General features: G+C 37.6%; 1 protein-coding gene across 1 annotated transcript; it reads right to left on the bottom strand.

The window, feature by feature from the left end:
• Positions 1–1286: 1286 nt before the first annotated feature.
• Positions 1287–18812, bottom strand: acvr2bb (activin A receptor type 2Bb). Its single transcript, XM_082173067.1, has 11 exons — positions 18362–18812; positions 12839–13046; positions 11059–11168; positions 10234–10385; positions 8851–8994; positions 8589–8732; positions 8271–8416; positions 8047–8161; positions 6780–6918; positions 5253–5383; positions 1287–4383 (listed from the first exon to the last, which is right to left on the bottom strand). Exons 1-11 carry the CDS (start codon positions 18402–18404, stop codon positions 4180–4182), a joined length of 1536 nt encoding a protein of 511 aa, XP_082029193.1. The 5' UTR covers positions 18405–18812; the 3' UTR covers positions 1287–4179.
• Between the last annotated feature and the right edge of the window lie 1088 nt (positions 18813–19900).

Genomic DNA, 19900 nt, shown 5'->3' with positions numbered 1-19900 from the left:
TCTAAAGGGCCCTCTTGGTCAGGGCGGTCCGGTTTGGATGCTGCATAATCCGGCAAAAAAAGCTTGCGTCCGCGAAGAGGACAGGTGAGCGCAATGATGATGATGATGGATGACAGCGGCTGGCTTCAATGTAAAAGGTTGCTAGTCCTCCTGGTGCAGCTTCCACGTTGACAGCGTGAAGAAAGAGATTCTGACGCAATTGTCGCGCGAGCCTGTCAGTATTTGCATACTTCGCGACAATTGGTCAGCTGTTCCAAGCTGGCGTTATCGCATAAGATTTTTAAAAAAGTGGAGAAGGGAGGAGTTCCGGCAGCGTTGCTACGCAATGCAGTTACCGCTTTGAACAAAACTTATGTTTATTTTGTATCTCAAGTATCTTGATTTGAGGATATTCATGGTCATTTGTATTGGAAAACATGACATAAAAACTGAGGAAGATAAAAGTCTACTCATGTTTTGCATTGCGTGCAGTATTTAATGCCATGACTTCATGAATTTGAGACTTTCTGTTGAAGAGTGAATTAAGACCTTTTTAAGCAAACTTGCATTAAAAGGTTTCTAGGAAAAATTTTATTTTTTATTTTTGACTGATAAACCAAAATACTCACGGTCAAATGAATCGTCTTGTTGTCAATAGAACCGTTAACGTCTATTTTAAGCAGGTTGTCTTGTGACTCTGAGGATTTCAGTCATTTGTCATTCATGGTGTATTATCGTAGATCCTTACAGGGACAGAGGAGTCTGGCGAGATTTCTGCGAAAATGTAATATTTGGTACTGTCCTGTCCATATGTCCTGTTTCCTAACCTTGCATTCAACATCTGTCCAACATGAGTGCATGCGCTGAGAGATCATGAGAACACATACTGCCCTCTGCTGCTGCATATAGTCATAACAGAGCGTCAAGTGTGTGAGTGAATGCAATCTAAAAAAAAACCTGTATTTGTATAATTGATAATTACACAAAAACTACAGGTTAGAATGTGTTTGTCTAAAAAAATATTAGCCTACTCATTCACATAAACGAATGTGGTCAGATGAATCAAGTCACATCTTATGTAATATCACATTCAATTGCGAGTTTACATCTCGCAATTCTGACAGAAATAAAGTCAGAACTGCGAGTTATAAAGTCGCAATTACCTTTCTTTTTGAAAATTTTCAAAGAAAAAAAAAGGTCAGTTTTAAGGGCTAATAAAAAGACAAGAGAGAATAAATAATCAAAGAGACAGAGAAATAAAAATAAATACAAGTCTCTACATCCAACAGCAAACGACAAACAGGACGTTTAAGTGAGAAACATGGGTAATGTTTAATTCAACAAAATACTGAACATGGCAGCAGAATCTGAAATGACCCAAACAGGGGCAACACAACACATTTACTACATTAGCAGCAGTAAAAATAATTAAAAAACACATCAACAGACCCCCATCATCTCCTTAATGAGAACCAGCCCACATCAGGCCAGCAAAGGATCATGGGAAATCTGTACTCAGGTAGTCCTAATGGATGAACACTTCTTCAGTTTGTGTGAAACGTAGAGAAATATAACAAGAGTAAAAGATGCTTCAACTACATCAGTTAGCGGATCTAATATCGTTATATACATCACACATCAACACCTGATATAGGATACAAAGTTTGGCTTAAACTAAAATTTGCACAACTTGCACTGCAATACTTTAATTATGTTTCAAATCCCTGATTTGATAATAGACAAATCCAACTTAATACAATTGTTAAGGTGGAGACAAAGGAAGAAGATACATGTACCACACAAACAAACGAAAAACACAACTGTGAAAGGTTTGCATGTCCTCAGAGAACAGTTATTCTGAACCACAGAAGCCATTTCACCTGCGGATGCTTGACTCGAAGCAACAAAAAAAATAAAAAAAATAAAAAACTTTGTGAAATGCACCGAGCACCTGGCGATCAAATTCAGAGCACCTTCTGTTAAAAATAACCGATTAAAAACAAAAAGATCTCCTTTAAATCACAGAAAAGCAGCTGTATATTAAATTATATTGCTACCACAAAACAGAATAAAATACTTTTTTATATATATATATATTTATACTGTATATAAAAAACTCACAATATCTGAGGTATATCTAATCACTGAGCGTATGAAGGTGGATATTCAGTGAAGGTTTTAGTGTCACGCTGAATGAGTTTGATAAAAGCTGCCCGTTTCTGAACAACACCGGGAGTCCGTGAGATGATTGAACAGTTTGACAGAGCAGATTCCAGCACTATGGACATTCAGTCTTCTTCACTGCTGAAGTTATTGCGTGAAACAGGCCAGCTCTGAGAAATCACCACTGCCGAGATGATCGTGAATCAAGAAATCTCCAGGTCATGTTTCACCTCAAAAACCAACAGAAAAAATAAGAAACTAAAACGTTGCATTAAGTGAATAAAGTCTACTTTAGGACCATAATGATTTTTTTATATTGTGACATTATTTTAAAGATATTTTAGCACATTTTATTCTCATTACAGCAGTGCAAAACAAATTATATCTGTGCTTTAATTGTTTTGCATTATGATACTGATGCTTAATTGTTATAAAAATAAATGCTGAAATGGCCCCAAAAAAACCAAAAACAAAAAAAACTTTATTTTATGCAAAATGTAATGTTTCCATAAAGAGAATGAAAACTATTTTAGGACCATTATGTTTTTTATATTTTGACATTTTCATAATAGTTCAGCACATTTTTTTCTCATTACAGTAATAAAAAAATAAAAATAAAACATTACTACGATTCGAGAAAAAAACATTTAATAGTAAAATATGATTGTAAATGTATTTAAGGTAATTTTTGTTGTGCTTCACATCAATAGAACAAAAATAGTATTTTTTTTGCATTACGGTAATGATAACTTAGGGGACAAAACTGTTGCTTAATTACGGTTATGAAATGTATGCTGCAGAAGCCCAGATTTACTACTTTTGCAAGAATTTTTTTTTAATTTCTAAAGCACATCTGTAAATATATTTTGCTCTACAAATTAAATATATTTTAAGGTAGCTTATGCTGTACCAAATTCCTTACACTCATTTCTTTTTAATAATTCTTTTAATTTTAATTGTTTAGCATTACGCCAATGATAATTTGGAGAAAATGTGCACAATGGTTATGAAAATAATGGCAATCTTGGCCCTAAAAATAAACTTTACTTTCTTTGAGTGCAAATTTTCCTAACTGTATAATTGAATATTTTTTCCATTTTGATTCGAAGATGATTTATGACCCAGGTTTTTCTTAGTGAGATTCACCATACTGCTGAGAACTATTGCTGTAAGAGTGAGCGGTCACACAATCACGTGCACAGAGTTTACCTGAGTAGTGTAGTGGAGAAACATCACACACTTTCCTGATGCACCGATACATTTAGCTGTGATTGAAAATCAAACCTGTAACGCAGCGCTGGTCTTTGTGCGGCCGCAGCGCAAAAACATATTTCCACTGCAGCTCTTGTCACGCAGAAACAACGAACGCTAAAACACGCCGCTCGGGATGCTCTACTGATGGCACTTCTGATACTTCAATTTAATGCGTCAACGACAAGCGGATGCTACATTAAAATCAATCCCGACGCTCCGAAAGGCAACTCAAATCATAACAGTCCTGCTGCCTTCAGCTTCCAGTGTCCGGGCCACTGCCGTCACAAACGCAAAGAAGAAAAAACAACATCCCACGAGACATTTCAGGGAAGAAAGGGTACAGGTAAACAGCAATAAAACTATGCTAAAATTCACTGAGAACAAAGAGGACCTTGTGTGCTCTTGGGAAGGTTGCTTTAGTGTAACAGTCATCAGATCGTCGCGTAGTCTCGATAAAATCGGGGTAGAGCGTTCGGATGGAGGTATTCATGGAGTGAAGGCAAAAAAACAACAACATAAAAATGGCATTAAAACTGATGAGGTAACGTGTGCTCATATCCCAGCAGTCTGAAACAATCCCCTGAATGCCCTCTGAGAGTTCAGTCTTCTCACGTTTGAGGTTTTCTTTTGTGTCTGCCTTCCGAGAGGAAGAATACAGTAGATGAATGTGCTGGTGAAACCGATCCAACGATGCGAAAAAATTAAATACATGACGATCGAGAGATCAAATTAGCAGCAAAGTTCACATTACTGGAGAGGTTGATTCCCCTGCAGCGTTCAGGTTCAGGTGCTGGACTCTTTGGGAGGAAGGTCCGTGTCGCTGTCAGATGTGACCATGGAGACCAGGCACTCTGAGGTAGACGTGTTGATGGTGTTGGGTGCCTTGGAGGCGGTGGAGATGCGCTCCTCCACGCAGCCCGCAGAGAGTCGAGCCTCGGCGTCGTGGTCCCAGCACTCCTCGATGGTCTCGCATAACTGGCCAAGACCCTGGTGGGGAGAAAGATGTCAAAAAAAAAAAAGATTATTTAGAATATTTGATTTTGATTTGATTAAGCCTAAAAGGGGGGACGGGGGGATTTCTGATAATTGCAATTATTTTTTTATTTTTTTTTATTATTTTTTAAGGTTTGCTGTGTTGTGAATATCAATATGGCTATAAAATAATAATAATAATTATTAATACTAAATAAAAATGTAAACAATTGCTAAATTCAAAATCCCCTAGAAATTCTTGTTTAAGCTGAACAATGTGTCAAATTTTGTAAATATTTCAATATGGCTACAAAATAATAATTATTAATAATAGTATTACTACTAAATAATGTAAAAATTACTTAATGAAAACGAAACAAGAAATGCTTGTTTGTTCGGCTGCACAATTTGTCCAAAATGTTGTAAATATATATCAATATGGCTACAAAATAATAATTATGATTATTATTAATATTATTACTACTACTACTAAATAAATAAAAATGTTAAATTACTAAAAGAAAACTAAAATAAGAAATGCTTGTTTGTTGGGCTGCACAATTTGGTCAAACTCTAATGGTCATTTATCAATATGGCTACAAAATAATAATAATAATAAAGTTTTTATGATGATGATTTTTTATTAATATTTTATTACTAAGATGATTGGAGCATGTTGCGTCCCAAATGTACGTTGCAAGAGCCCAAACTCAGAGCAGATGCAGAGATGAAGTTTGTGTGGATCAGCATTTAGTGTGAACCGAGTCGCTCTCAGACGCTGAAACGTGTAAAGGAACACAGTGACAGTACAGCACATATCGTGATTTTGGTTTTAGTTGGATTAACGGTGCAGCCCTAATTCCTATTCAAATGTATGTTCTCACCGGATGTTTAATCCAGCAGTCTTTAAAGGTGGGCCGTATCTTCTTGTGGACCACCGCGTCTTGAAGGTCCTCTAGTGAAGGGTGCTGGCCCACCTCCTCCTCAAAGGGCAGCTGGTACTCACCTACAGGACCTGAGTGAGACAGCAACAGCATTAGCTGCAGCACACACAATATCAGGACTACCCCTAATAGTGGACTAAACGCTAGTCGACTAGAAGAGGCTGAGAAGACCAAAAATGTTACTAGCCGGTTTAAAAAAAAAATCTCGCTCTAATGTTAACCTAGATAAATGTGCGCTATTATTAGGTGCATATCCAAGCATTTGTGTAGAGTGTGGAAGCTAAAGTATTCTTAAAGTAAGCTAAAGTAAACTTAAAGGGGTCATCAGATGCAAAATTCACTTTTATATGGTGTTTGGATATAAATGTCTCTTTGCGGAGTGTGGACACACAACCACCATTCAATGAGAAAAATCCATTCACACCTTTTTTTTATCCTCAAAGTCTAAACACTCTCAATAATCAGGCCGTTTGGATTTTCTGAGCAATATGATGTCATATTGCTCATGCTCCGCCCACGATCGCTGACGAAATGTACCGTATTAGCATAATTTCCATATTAGCATATTTCCACCCTCAGCCATTTGTATACTGTCCGCCAAGGCATCTCTTTAAGTGTCTTTTGTCGACACGCCCCACGGAAAAGAGGGGGGGGATGAGCAGTTGCTCATTATCATTTAAAGAGACATGCACTGAAACGGGTCGCTGTGAACAGAGCTGTTTTTGAGGAGGTAAAAAGGGTTTTGTTTTACACAACCATTGAGGAATTTTAACCACAGTATGTTACAAACTTTACATGAAGACCCTAAAGAATCATACCAACTTGTGGAAAATGGGCATCCGGTGACCCCTTTAAAATACTGTGTCATTTTTGGTCATACAAGAGTAATACATCATTCGAAACTGTAGAGGGTCTACTTTTATTTGTGTAAACTCACAATAACGAGAAAACTTTGCCTTTGTAAAATAAAGAAAGCAAACAGGATGCGCCTTCTGTCGCCTCGGTCTCCGTGAACTGGAGCGCGTCCCAAAAATGAACCAAAACTCAGGATACTCGCTTCACAGACATGAGAAATATATCCATAGAAAGCTTGAAAATGTCTACTTTTAAACTAACCAATTCAACTAATATAGAAATACTCTCTGATTATGTAACCCGTATGAAAGGTGCATTTCACTATACAGCGGAGATGGCAGCCGACACTGACTCAAAAAACACTAGTTTATTAATAAAAAATTTAAATATCTCCCTGCAATTTTTCTCCTGACATATTCATAATCATTACTTTTGCTGGTGCTTTGCGGCAAGCTTTATGTGTGAGCTTGAGCGCTGATTATATATATTATACACTCATTATGGTTTAGTAGTCTCCTCAGTAAGTAATTTAATTATCATGCATAAAATTCCAGAAGCAACTCATTGACTGCACACACAGAGCCGGAGATCCTGATATGTGTGTGTACTCACCGTCAGAGGCGGTGCAGCGAGACACCAGTTCCCAGAGCACCAGTCCTAGAGCGTACATGTCGATCCTTAGGAAGGCGTCCCTTTGGAAATTAATGGCTCCCTCCAGCACCTCTGGAGCCATGTAACGGCGCGTTCCCACCTGTGACGGATACAGAAAACACACGTGTTAGACACAGGTTCACTGTCATTCCAGTGGAGTTTGGGGACAACTTGGCAAACATCCAATGTTTAATATTTGTACTTATTTTTACTTATAATTGGCTAAATGAAAAATGATGTACTCTTATTTAAATAATATATATATTTTGCTCCAGATTTTTTAAACATTATTTATTTGAAGTAATGAAGATGTGTTGGGACTGGCACATTTGCCTTTTCTTTTTATTAAGATTTTTCATTTTTACAATCCTTCCGTAAAATTGATTTGATCTCGGACTGAAAACTTCATGCTTCTTACATTTATTTATTTAGCAGATGCTTTTATTCCAAGACGAAGAGAAACTTTATCATAATAGCAGCAATATTTTCAGTACACAATGGGACATTTCAAGTATAAGATGGACTGGACTAGTGTTTCTTTGAATTTGCATTTATAGTTTTACACTAGGTGAGAAGATTTTGTTTTAATTTTTTCTGAATTGATGCACCTGAACACCAACAGTTAAAATTGATATACAATTTTACACAAACCTTTTAAAAGTTTGGGGTCACTGAGTTAAGACAATGATAAAGTTCAAATTTCAAAATTCAAATTGAAATTCTATTTCAAATTAATGCTGCTCTGTTGAACTTTCTATTCATTAAAGAATGCTGCAAAAATGCTTCACAGTTTCCACAAAAATATGAAGCAGCACAACTATTTTTAATATTGATAAGACATTTTTCTTGAGCATCAAATCAGCATATTAGAATGATTTCTGGAGGATCATGTGACACTGAAGACTGGAGTAATGATGCTGAAAATTCAGCTTTACATCACAGGAATAAATTACATTTTAAAACATATTCAAATACAAAACAGTTCTTTTAAATTGTAATAATATTTCACTATATTACTGTTTTTGTTGTGTTTTTTAACAAATAAATGCAGCCTTGGTAAGGAAAAAAGAAAACCTTATCGACCCCAAACTGGTTGTGTATAATGCTGCAGAATTATTATTATTTTTAAATTTTTTTACTTCAAATTGAATTCAGATATTTTATGTGGATATATGAAGTGGAATGCAGTCAAAGGCTTGGCTTCATCTGTTTGCACTCAGATCCTCACCTGACCGTGTGTATCTCCAGGCGGTTTCCCAGGCTCAAAGCGGACCGCCAACCCAAAGTCTGCAATCACTGCACTTAAATCCATCTTGAGCAGGACATTCTTACTCTTGAAATCTCTGCAAAACAAACATCAAATCATACAATGCCTGCAGTAACAGCAAGAGCATAACATTTAAAGCTCTTTTAAAAGTACACATCAAATGCTGCAAGATCAGGTTTGTGTACCTGTGTGCAATTGCTGGTTTAGGTCCCTCTACACGGTAAGGAAGGTCTTCATGAAGGTACGCCAGGCCACGGGACATAGTTGCTGAAATATGGCACAACTGAGGCCAGCTCAACGGGTTCCCCTTCAGGTAATCTGTTAGCGAGCCCTGCAATGAATAAAGACATTTTTATGACATTATGATTGCTTCTATGCATATCTTTAGATACAACAGTTTTTATTTGGTGCATCTTTAAAACATCATTTGGTCCATTTCACCCCATGCACATTGAGGTTGTGTGTTATGGGGGCATTTGAAGCTAAATGAAACACACACTGACCCTTTCGTGGAATTCTGTGACCAGCCACAACTCCATCTGAAGGTTGGTGCCTCGTTTTTCTGCTGAGATGTAGAGTAGAATATTCTCATGTTTAAAACCCTCTGTGAGGTAAATGTCTCTTTCGTTCTGCCATGACTGCTTGTCCTGTTAATATACACATCGTTTTAGAATCAAGCATTATACACACACACACATTAGAACTCATTTGAGAAAACCAAAAGCAAGCAATCCTCTTTTCAAGGTGCATGAGTGGAATATGTACCTGGATGGGAAATATTTTCACCGCCACATATTCGGTCAGTAACTGGGCCTTCCACACACAGCCAAAGCGCCCCCTAGCCTTCAACTCCAGCAACTGCAGAGGCTTCAGTCCAACCAGAGGAGACGGTGGAGGAAGACCGGCATCCTAATCAAGACAATCAAAATTAATACTCATTTAAAAACACAAAAGTGCAGCTGTATAATCAAAGAAAATACATTTAGTATGACATGCATTTTGAAAAGTCTCTTTTGCTCACTATGCTTATTTGATCAAAAATAGAGTATAACAGTATTATTGTGAAATATTACAACTTAAAATAACCATTTTCTATTTTAATACATTTTCAAATGTAATTTATACATGTGAATTTTCAGCGTCATTACTACAGTCTTCAGTGTCACATGATCCTTCAGAAATCATTCTAATATGCTGATTTGCTGCTCCAGAAACATTTCTGATTATTATCAATGTTAAGAACAGCTGTGTGGTTTCATATTTTTGTGGAAACCGTGAAACAATTCTTTGCGGATCCTTTGGTGAATAGAAAGAATTTATTTGAAATAGAAATCTTTTGTAACATTATAACTGCCCCTTTTGATTAAATTAATGCATCATTGCTGAATAAAACTTAAGAGAATGGTAGTGTATGGAGCTACAAAAATATTAAGCGCATTTTTATTCAAGGGCATTTTCAAATCTGGTTCGTTTGGCGCGTTCGTTTCTGCTTTAGTTCGATTTGTCTAGGCATATGTGAACACGGCAATAATGCTCGGATCCGCACCAAAACAATCAATCCGAGATCGCCTGAATGACGTGGTCGGCCCGATTAAAAACAAACCCTAGAGCGGTTCTGCGGAGGTGAGAAAGCAATCCGACTCAACGGACCAATGAACCAAGCGGTATCAGAATTCATAACGGGAAATTTGTAATATGAAAAGCAGCAGTGTCTGAATCTGTGAGTGAACATACTAGCTATCGCAGTTGAACACCAAGTGTCTCTTCATCTTAATGTCGTGTAATTGCTCTTCTCTGTGCATTGCAAGAACGCTGTCCCGATGAAGCCTTGATTCCCGCTCTAACTGCATTATGTATCATTTATCAGTTAGAGCGGGAATGACGGCTACGTTCGTATAGAGTCTGTATGTGCCGCGACAGCAACAAATAAAGCCATAATATGCAATGGACAGTGGAGCAAACTTGTCATTCCATTTTGATGGATGACATGGAGGAAACTCTGACTAATAAAAGGACACTTGTTCTCGCATGTGAATCGCATAAATCAAGAAGAAAATGCAACATTGTAACAAATTAAGTCCCTGTTTCAGAACAAAGCAAACGATCTACAGGTCTGAAAACACCCTAAGACACACATAATTGTCAGACCTGGCCGATGTCGACGTGTCTGTAGGGTGGTTTCCGTTGGTGGTACGTCCAGCAGGCGAGCACCAGGACCAGAGAGAGAATGGCCAGAGGAAGAAGGGAATAAACCAGCACGCCCAGGAGAGACGGGCCCGGGTCTGGAGGCTGGATTTTTACTAGAAGAAAACACACAACATAATATCAGCTGAACAGCAATAGCAGACAAGGAATGTATTCGGGTGTAAAATAAAGTTTGAAGCCATTATAAAATCGCTCAGCTATGGTCGGATATCAACTTTACATTAATATTAATCCATCATAGACTGTGATGGTCACGGAAGGAGGAACAAATGAGTTTTGTTCTCGTGAGTCAAGCAAGTACACTTGAGTTTATGTTTGCTGATCAAAGTTTATATGTGAATAAAAGCCTAAATTAAATCTGTTCATCATATAAAGCGATCGTGTCTCTTCAGAAGACTGAATTCATATGGATTTATTTTATGATCTCTTTATGAATGTTTCAAAGTGTCAGAGTTTTGGATGAATAGACCTTCAATGGAGGGACCGAAATCTCATGCATTTTATTAAAAAGATCTTCATTTGCGTTCTGAAGATGAACAAAAGTCTTACGGGTTTGGAACGACACGAGGGTGAGTAATTAATGACAGAATTTTCATTTTTGTGTGAACTAACCCTTTAAGCATGGTAAAAACATGACAAACATGCTGTTTTCTACACAAAACATTGACAATTATGACTATTTACAGTCCAAATAGCAATGAAAGTCCCATCCACAGATATTGTTGGCCAGAGGAGCCTGGAGGAGGAGACACATGAAGTCTGCTTTACCTGCAGGGGCGATGGCTTCTGGCAGGTGTGTGAACCTCTCGTTGCAATAGTTTCCCTCACAGCAGCAGAAAAACACCTGCGGACTCTCTTCTGTGGCCACACACTCCTGTCTGCTCACACAGAGAAACAGTGAAAGGGATGAATTGAAAATTAGTTGTTGCTGTAACATTGCACTGATTTTTTTTATTTTATTTAAGACTGCTATGTGGTAGAAAGGCATTGCTAAATTATAGAATCAATCTAACTGAAGCAAAATTGGCTATTAACGGTTTACATCTGGTCTTAAGATGCGTTGCGGTTGATCGGATCACAAGTGGACGACACTAAATACAGGTGTGAACTAAAACATTTTGAGCTTGTCCACTTTCGACCACTTCCAGAGGTAGTTGAAAACGCATTGACCGGATTGCTTTCGTAGTGTAAACGCTCATGTGGTCGAATGTGTTTAAACCGCCACAGAAGACCGTCTACTATCCGCCTACTGGTTTGAAGATGAAAAACGCACCAAGCACAATGTTCTCTCATCATTCCTGATTTCTAACACACACTCACAGTGTTCGAGTGGTCCTGGCTCAGAGCAGAAACTAAAGCTGATGCTCTCTCTGTGTTTTTCCGTCGTCTCCAGGCACGTTCACATGTAAATTGCGTGAGCTTATTTTGTCAACTAAATCAAAAGATCTGAAAAAGTCAACATTTACCCGCCCATAGACCCTCCCCTCGAAGAAATCAGGACAGAAGTGGTTGAAAATAGACTGAAGAGACGGATTAAAACACCAGGTGTAAACGGGAATGTGTCTCCCTCGTCTACTTGTGATCCGATCGACCGAACGCATCTTAATTAAAGCTGTAAACAGGGTCTTTGATGTCTGCAAGAAAATCAGCAAGCACATCTGCAAAAACACCATTGTTTCGGCTTTTCCAAAAAAATCATGTTTCCAGTCCTCATTGATCACTTTCTAATGTGACCTACATCTGCACACGTTCACTCAAGAAAAGATGGCTCTTGGCTGAATTGTTTTTTGTATATATAAAATTGAAAATTGTCGTAATTTACATCAGAATGTAATCAAGAAAAATGTCTACTCTACACTAGGGCCCTATGCAAAACATGATTTTATTGTGCGTCAAAGCTATTCAAGTGCTTTTTATTTTCCCTAACAGTTCAAAGTAAAATGGTTTTATTTACAAATATAATATACATATGATTTATTTTCATTATCCACTACCGTTCAAGGGTTTGGGGTCAGTAAGATACTTCAGTTCAGCAAGGATGCATAAAACTTGAATGCAAAGGATGCAAATAAATGTTTTTCTTTTGAACTATCTATTCAAAGAAATTTGAAAAAAAATATGCATCACGGTTTCCACAAAAATATGAAGCAGCAGCACAAAATGGATAAGAAATGTTTCTTGAGCAGCAAATCAGCATATTAGAATGAAGGATCATGTGACACTGAAGACTGGAGTAATGATGCTGAAAATTCAGTTTTGCATCACAGGAATAAATTACATTTTAAAATATATTACAACCTAAAACAGTTATATTTTACAAGATTAATGTTTTTACTGTATTTTTGATCAATATTTTTGATCGTATTTTTGAACAATAGAGTAAATAGCTTCTATCCAATACAGCCAATGAAGCTATTTAAAGTGACTTTGGGTTTTAAACCATGTTGTTAAAACTAGAAGCAAAAGATTGAGATGAAAACATTTGTGGGGAATGACCAGACCATATCAGTGAAAAAATAAAATAATAATACAATTCGTCCTGTCGTACCTGTCGTAACAGTTGAAGTCGTCGAGCCAGCAGCCTTTTTTGACCAGGCGGATGGTCCCGGTGGAGTTCATCCAGGAGGCGTAACAGTGCAGTCTCTTGTCCTTCTCCCCCTCACACCTCTCAAAGCCACTCTGATTGGTTTTCTCTGTCCGCCAGTTATCATTGTAGTAGACGCACTCTCTGGTCGCCACCTCCGCATGACTGGCTCCTGATAGAGAAATACAGACATAGAGATATTAATACATCGAATCATTTTTCAATTTAATACATTGGCCAGGGACAATTTTCTAGTCTAGAACCCAGAAATCAGTTGGCATGCTCTCACAGTGCATTATGGGTATTCTCTAGCCGTTGAGTGTACATCGGTTGTACACTCGTTATCACGGTGCATTGTGGGATTGAATGAGTCAGTGTACTTGATAAGGTCCACTATGGTTTCGGACACCACTACAAATGGCTGCCCCCTCAAATAATTTTGTATTTAAGGGTATACGCTGATTTCACGAAGCCGTTATTTTGAAATCGAAAGCGAGGCTCCGGTGGGACGAAAACCGGAAGTGTCGCCTTTAATCACAGGAGAGTCGTGAATGCGATGGCGTATTGTTGTGTTTAATGATGGTGTGTCAATTCTAAAAATGTACATACATTTATTTCATACTTTAGACTATATACAGTGAAATTCATTTATAAATAAATTTTTTTTTTTTATATATATAATTCAGAATGTAAAAAAAGAAGCAGGAATGAACTATATACATATCCTATATTGAATAGTAACATCCAATAGTGTAAATCGCGGCAGCAGCTTCAGGTTGGTAATCCAAGGCATTGTTGTTTATCTTTACTTCCGGGGTTCTTCCCACCAGTGTTGTTTTCGTCAACGATGACGATAACGAAATGATTTCGTTGACGCACCTTTTTTTTATGACGATAACGCGACGATGACTAGCTAAAAATGTCTCTAAGGTGACTAAAACATGACGAGACGTTTTCGAGTTTTCGTTGACGAGACGAGACGGAACGAAAATGATTATAAGTCTGACGTTCAAATTAGGGTTGCCAACCGTTCTGTATAATACGGAATCGTCCGTATTTGACACAATAAAGTCTTGTTCCATATTGAACTGATACGGAACGCACTTTGTTCCGTATTTTTGAGAATCAATTCAGTGCAAATCCATGACAGACACATAGCTTCTAATATGTCAGACTATGAACGAAGACATTTGTAGGCTATGAGAAAAAAAACCCGACGGTGCGGTAGATGCTAATTTCTCCCCCTGTTTGTCTATGATCAGCATAGCGTTTTTAACATCTTGGAACATCATCAGAGAGTGCCCTTTTAATTGGTCGTTTCGCATTGTGAGTCACGTATCGTAGCAACGATGACGACAAGTGACAACAGCGGGAAATGTAAAAATGACTAACGTTACCTCCGAGCAGCCGGCGAAAAAGAAAAGAGCACAGAAATGTAAAATTGAATGGGAAAATGATTACCCGTGGCTGGAATGCGTGAGGGACAATGAATACAAGGCCAATTGTACCATATGCCGTCGCGATGAGAATGCGTTGGATATTAAGCAGCACACATCAGGAGATAATCTAATGATTCTATTGAATAAGTTCGCACACAAGGCTACAGAAAACTGTTGTGTTTATTTTTCTTCAAATGCAGTCTAAGCCGGTGAGTTTTGAATGTTATATGTTGTATTTGTTTAAGTTAAAAATAAAACGTATTATAAACTAAACAAATCCATGGTTCATTGTTGGCAAAATGATCATGATAGCCTTTATATTTCACATCTATGTGGTTCAGTCTAGTAACTTATATTGATTAGGCCTAACGTTACTTTGCTATTCTATAAATATATAGGCTAGGCCTAATAAGTTGTATTATAATATGCTATAAGGTATGAAATATATTTATCTAAATGTATCAATTAGTTTCCACAATATTCACCAGAAGTCATCATTTCAGGGGTTATTTTTCAACAAAAAAAAAAATGTTATGAATTGCAACACTTGCTACAACCTGTCAAACCTAAGCCCATGTCCAATACTTTTTAACCTAAATAAATTTTTTAAAGACTGTTACTTTTTGTTTTCTTTTTTTTTTACTAAAATTGACTAAAACTTGACTAAAACCTTTTTGCGTTTTCGTCGACTAAAACTTGACTAAAACTATCAAGTTTATAAGTGACTAAAATGTGACTAAAACTAAAAAGCATTTTCGTCCAAAAGACTAAGACTAAGACTAAAACTAAAAGGGCTGCCAAAAACAACACTGCTTCCCACCGGAGCCTCACTTTCGATTTCAAAATGGCGGCTGCGTGAAATCAGCGTATAGGGGGCGATTTCGGACACAGCCAATGAGTCTTTGGTTAAATGCCGGAAATAAGGTCTGTGGTGAACACATACTTTAAGATATTTTCACATTTTATTCGATGACGTAAAATACATCAGTAATACCCCCTTGTGATTTAAAAAAAAAGCTTTTACTTGTCTTTTCATGGGCGGTTGCTAACAAGTGTCTAAATGAGACTATATAGGTTGTCAGGGATGTTAGGTCTTCAGCCTAATAGGTAAACTCATCTACTCCCTCACTTTCACAGCCTTGTTTTTATAAATCACTCGCTTGCAAACTCTTCTAAATCAAACTTTCAGAAAAAATCAATGTTTGAAGTAATGAGACTTGTGTAGTTCGTTTACAGCCTACATTTAACTTTTTACTTCTAGCGACTGCATTTAGGCTTCAAAACTCATAAATGCTCATCTGTGAATCTCAACATGAACAAAACGTGGAAGAATTATAAACTTTTGGTGGTCACAGAGCTTTTTTTTTGGCAATAATCCAGAAAAAACAATGAAAAAATCTTATTGGGGTTTTGTTGAGTGAAAAAGGGTGATGCTAACTTCCAGGTTGAGCTTAAAAAAAATTTAAAAAACATCATCAATGCAGCGCTTTATTAAGAAAAATATATTTTAAAATGTCTTCTGAAGCTCACTGGGATTCACTTATGTCCGCCTATGTAATGCATTGCACAGTAGTTACAATAAATAGTGTATTAGAAAACAAAATATAAAACCATCGTGTATGCAAACAAATGATGCATTGCAAATGATTTACAACAAAAGACAAATGTTTTGCTTTTGCTATCTTAAAAAATAATAATAATTTTGGAATGCATAATGCATTAGAAGTGTGGCTGCATCTATCCAGGTATTAGTTAATAAATAACTGAACTGAAAAACTATTATATATATTATATCAAATATTGGTTTTCATAGTTGTAAAGTAGTTCAATATATAACAAGCAACATTTACCTGTCAATCAAAGCCTAATGAGACATTTGAACTCTTAAAAACCCTTCATCAGAAACCCCAGTGTGTGTTCAACTAGCCATCAAACCTCAGTACCAAAACACACAGCCACAAACCACATGCTTCAGAGGTTGATGATTTAAGACCCGTGAATTGAGTTTCTGTGGTCTTTAAGAAAACCACCAAATCAAATCCAGATGTCGGATCAGCTGTCAGAAGGCACTTCTTCATATAACCGACTGCGTGCATCACTGCACACATTTGCACAAAGAACTGGGTCATGGATTGTGAGATGTTTACATAGCATAAGATCCACACAACAGGCGAGGAGAAAGACCTCCTAGGGTCAGATTTAAATGGGGGAAAATACAGATTATGACAATGTTGGATGGGCTACACCGACAAGGAGGTTTATGCTCATTGCATCCTTTAAAAAATAAAAATAAAAACAAAGCCTGCCCCTTTAAATTTGATGTATAGCTGCCGGCCACCCATCCCCCCTGCAAATGTGACCCCACCTACTCACTAAAGCACCCAGGATCAACAGAAATAAGGCCTACAAGAGCTTCAGCACCAGCGTTCATGGTATAAGTTGATGTTCATCATGCTTTTAATGGCTAATTCCTGCCTATAGATCTGCACATGTTCAATCTATAGCTTCTTTGTCACTGATGCTGGGTGTCACATGATAAGAGTGAATTACATCACAAGCCCCCTACTTAAAACCCACAGCACTCCACTTTCCTCATTCACACACACACACACACACACACACACACACACACACACACACACACACACACACACACACACACACACACACACAGTAGTGTATTTCTAAGATCCCCTGTGGTGCGCTTTCACGCCGAAGCGCCCAGATTTTACCTTTCTTCACCCTGTCACCACCCCGCAGCTGACACACACACACTGATCTAGAGGGGTGTATCAAAGACTCTTTTGTTTTGAGGGGGTTTCCTCCTCACAGTGACCTGTAAGGGACTCCTACAAATCAGCTTTAAGGATAAGATATCCTCACTGTTCCTTAAAATAATTATCAAAATCAATACATCAGCATCAATAACTGGACAAAGCAGAACGTTTGTCTGCTGGTCAAACAAACAGACTGGACTATAAGGGAATATGGCTATATCAAAGGACACACACACACACATATTCATCTTATATATATCTTATATATTCCTCTCACTCTCTCTTTTATATGTACATATATCTCATATACATATACTTGAGAAGTATTTGTTCTCCATTTGAGTGAGATGCTTTTATGTGGCTAATTGAGCAAAGTGCTTCCATATATTTTATTATTATTAGTATTAGTTCAAGAATAAAATAAAAATATCGGATTGATATCGGTATCGGCAAATAGCCAAAGCTGCGGCATCGGTATCGGAAGTGAAAAAGTGGTATCGGGTTATTAAAAATAACTTTTAATATTTTTTATTTGACAGCACCAGCACTGAACCTGATGCTTGCTTTAGTGTTATTGTTATACATTTTTTTTATATTTAACTAATTTAGTTTAATTTCTGTTAAAGTGCATTGCAGTTTTGAATGAGTTCATGGCTATTATAATAATAATAATAAATAAATTAAAAATGCTTTAAATATAATACAAATATTGTGTTTGTTTATATCATAAAGGACTGAATGTAGAAAAGCAACAATCCCAGCCAAGAAATTAGATGTTTATTATTGTATATCTAAAATGTCTTATAAAGCTGGCCTGAAAATAATCCAAGTTGGGAAACCAAATGTTGCATGAAAGCATGAGGTGCATCTGCTAAATGTTTTGTGGAGAGCGATTGTTTCAACACGCCACCAGCTGTTTTTTTACTTTGTGCCCATTGAGCCTTTAAACAACCCAAAATCTCTCACGAGAAACATTAAAACAGCCAGGTCGAGCAGCCTGACGAACCACAACTAAAGAAATATATCAAAGTACCCACGTGAGTGAACAACAAATTAATGTTACATTGAACTCAAACACTCGCTAGAATGGTTTGGTAACACTGACCGCGTTTCCAAACCTAATGCGCTGCCTACCTAGGTAGCATTATTGGGCTTCACGTGCGAACTAAACGCTGTCTAGATAGGCAGCTGACTAGGCTTAGTAACAAAGCCAACCAGATACCATCGTATTAATTGAAGATGAACCAAATCTCTGTAAACGAACGCCTTACCTGTGCACCAGATGAGTGCAAAAGTCAGCCAGGGAACAAACATATTCCTTCCTTCGAGGATCCTGGCGCTAAATGTTGTCCTTTATGCCGTGAAAGCATTTAAGAATGAAATAAAACACTTGAACGCGAAGGAGCCGCGGGCCTGCGCGCGTTTCTTCAACGCTACAATAACAACACGAGCTCTCATTCACAACAACACAATGTATCCCTCAGAAGCGAGCTGATCGGAAATAAAGTCCCTGATGCCACAATCATCCAGCAGTTCATCCTGCCCGGGCCAGCATGGAGGATCTCGTGGTGGAAAGCGAGTTTGGCGGACGCTTGGAGTAGAAGCGAAGCCCCCTTGTGTGCACGAGCTCGTGTGTTTCTCCCCCTCTGCCGGGGCAGTTGGAGGGGGCAGGAGGGACTGACATGCGAAAAGCTGAACAGCGTCCAAAATGGCTCCTGAGAGCCACAGCAGCGGTGCCAGCGGGAAACCCGGATGTTCACCAGGGCCTGTGTGTGTGTGTGGACTCACTGCTGCACTTCATCATCACAAGTCAAACGAAATAATTAAAACAAATCTACTAGAAACTTGATTAAGTTCAATTGCAGTTACTATTTTTAATTTTATCTATTTAAAATTCATTAAAACAATAAACCAATTAATTAAAATACAATTCTCCTATACAATTGAACAATAAGGTTCATTCGTAAATTTCAATTGCATTATTACTGCCCCCATTTTTAATGTTAAATTAAACATTGTGGACTTAAAAGTAACGGCACATCCCACTCGAATAAAGGCACAACAACCCAATTATTAATAATAAATAAAATATTTTCCTATATAGGCTAGCCTACTTAAACAAAATTTATTTAATTTCAAAATACATAAAAAGGGTGGACTTTTACCTTAATATATATTAGTGCTGTCAAATAGATTAAAGTTAAAAAGAACAGAATTTATTCAAAATATTATTTTAATTACTACCACTATTAAATATATATATATATATATATATATATATATACACTCACCTAAAGGATTATTAGGAACACCTGTTCAATTTCTCATTAATGCAATTATCTAATCAACCAATCACATGGCAGTTGCTTCAATGCATTTAGGGGTGTGGTCCTGGTCAAGACAATCTCCTGAACTCCACACTGAATGTCAGAATGGGAAAGAAAGGTGATTTAAGCAATTTTGAGCGTGGCATGGTTGTTGGTGCCAGAGGGGCCGGTCTGAGTATTTCACAATCTGCTCAGTTACTGGGATTTTCACGCACAACCATTTCTAGGGTTTACAAAGAATGGTGTGAAAAGGGAAAAACATCCAGTATGCGACAGTCCTGTGGGCGAAAATGCCTTGTTGATGCTAGAGGTCAGAGGAGAATGGGCCGACTGATTCAAGCTGATAGAAGAGCAACTTTGACTGAAATAACCACTCGTTACAACCGAGGTATGCAGCAAAGCATTTGTGAAGCCACAACACGCACAACCTTGAGGCGGATGGGCTACAACAGCAGAAGACCCCACCGGGTACCACTCATCTCC

Source organism: Leuciscus leuciscus (assembly GCF_965113295.1).
Source record: "Leuciscus leuciscus genome assembly, chromosome: 6".
NCBI lineage: Eukaryota > Metazoa > Chordata > Actinopteri > Cypriniformes > Leuciscidae > Leuciscus > Leuciscus leuciscus.
The sequence above is the reverse complement of the archived record's forward strand: the minus strand, read 5'-3'. Positions and strand labels throughout refer to the sequence as shown.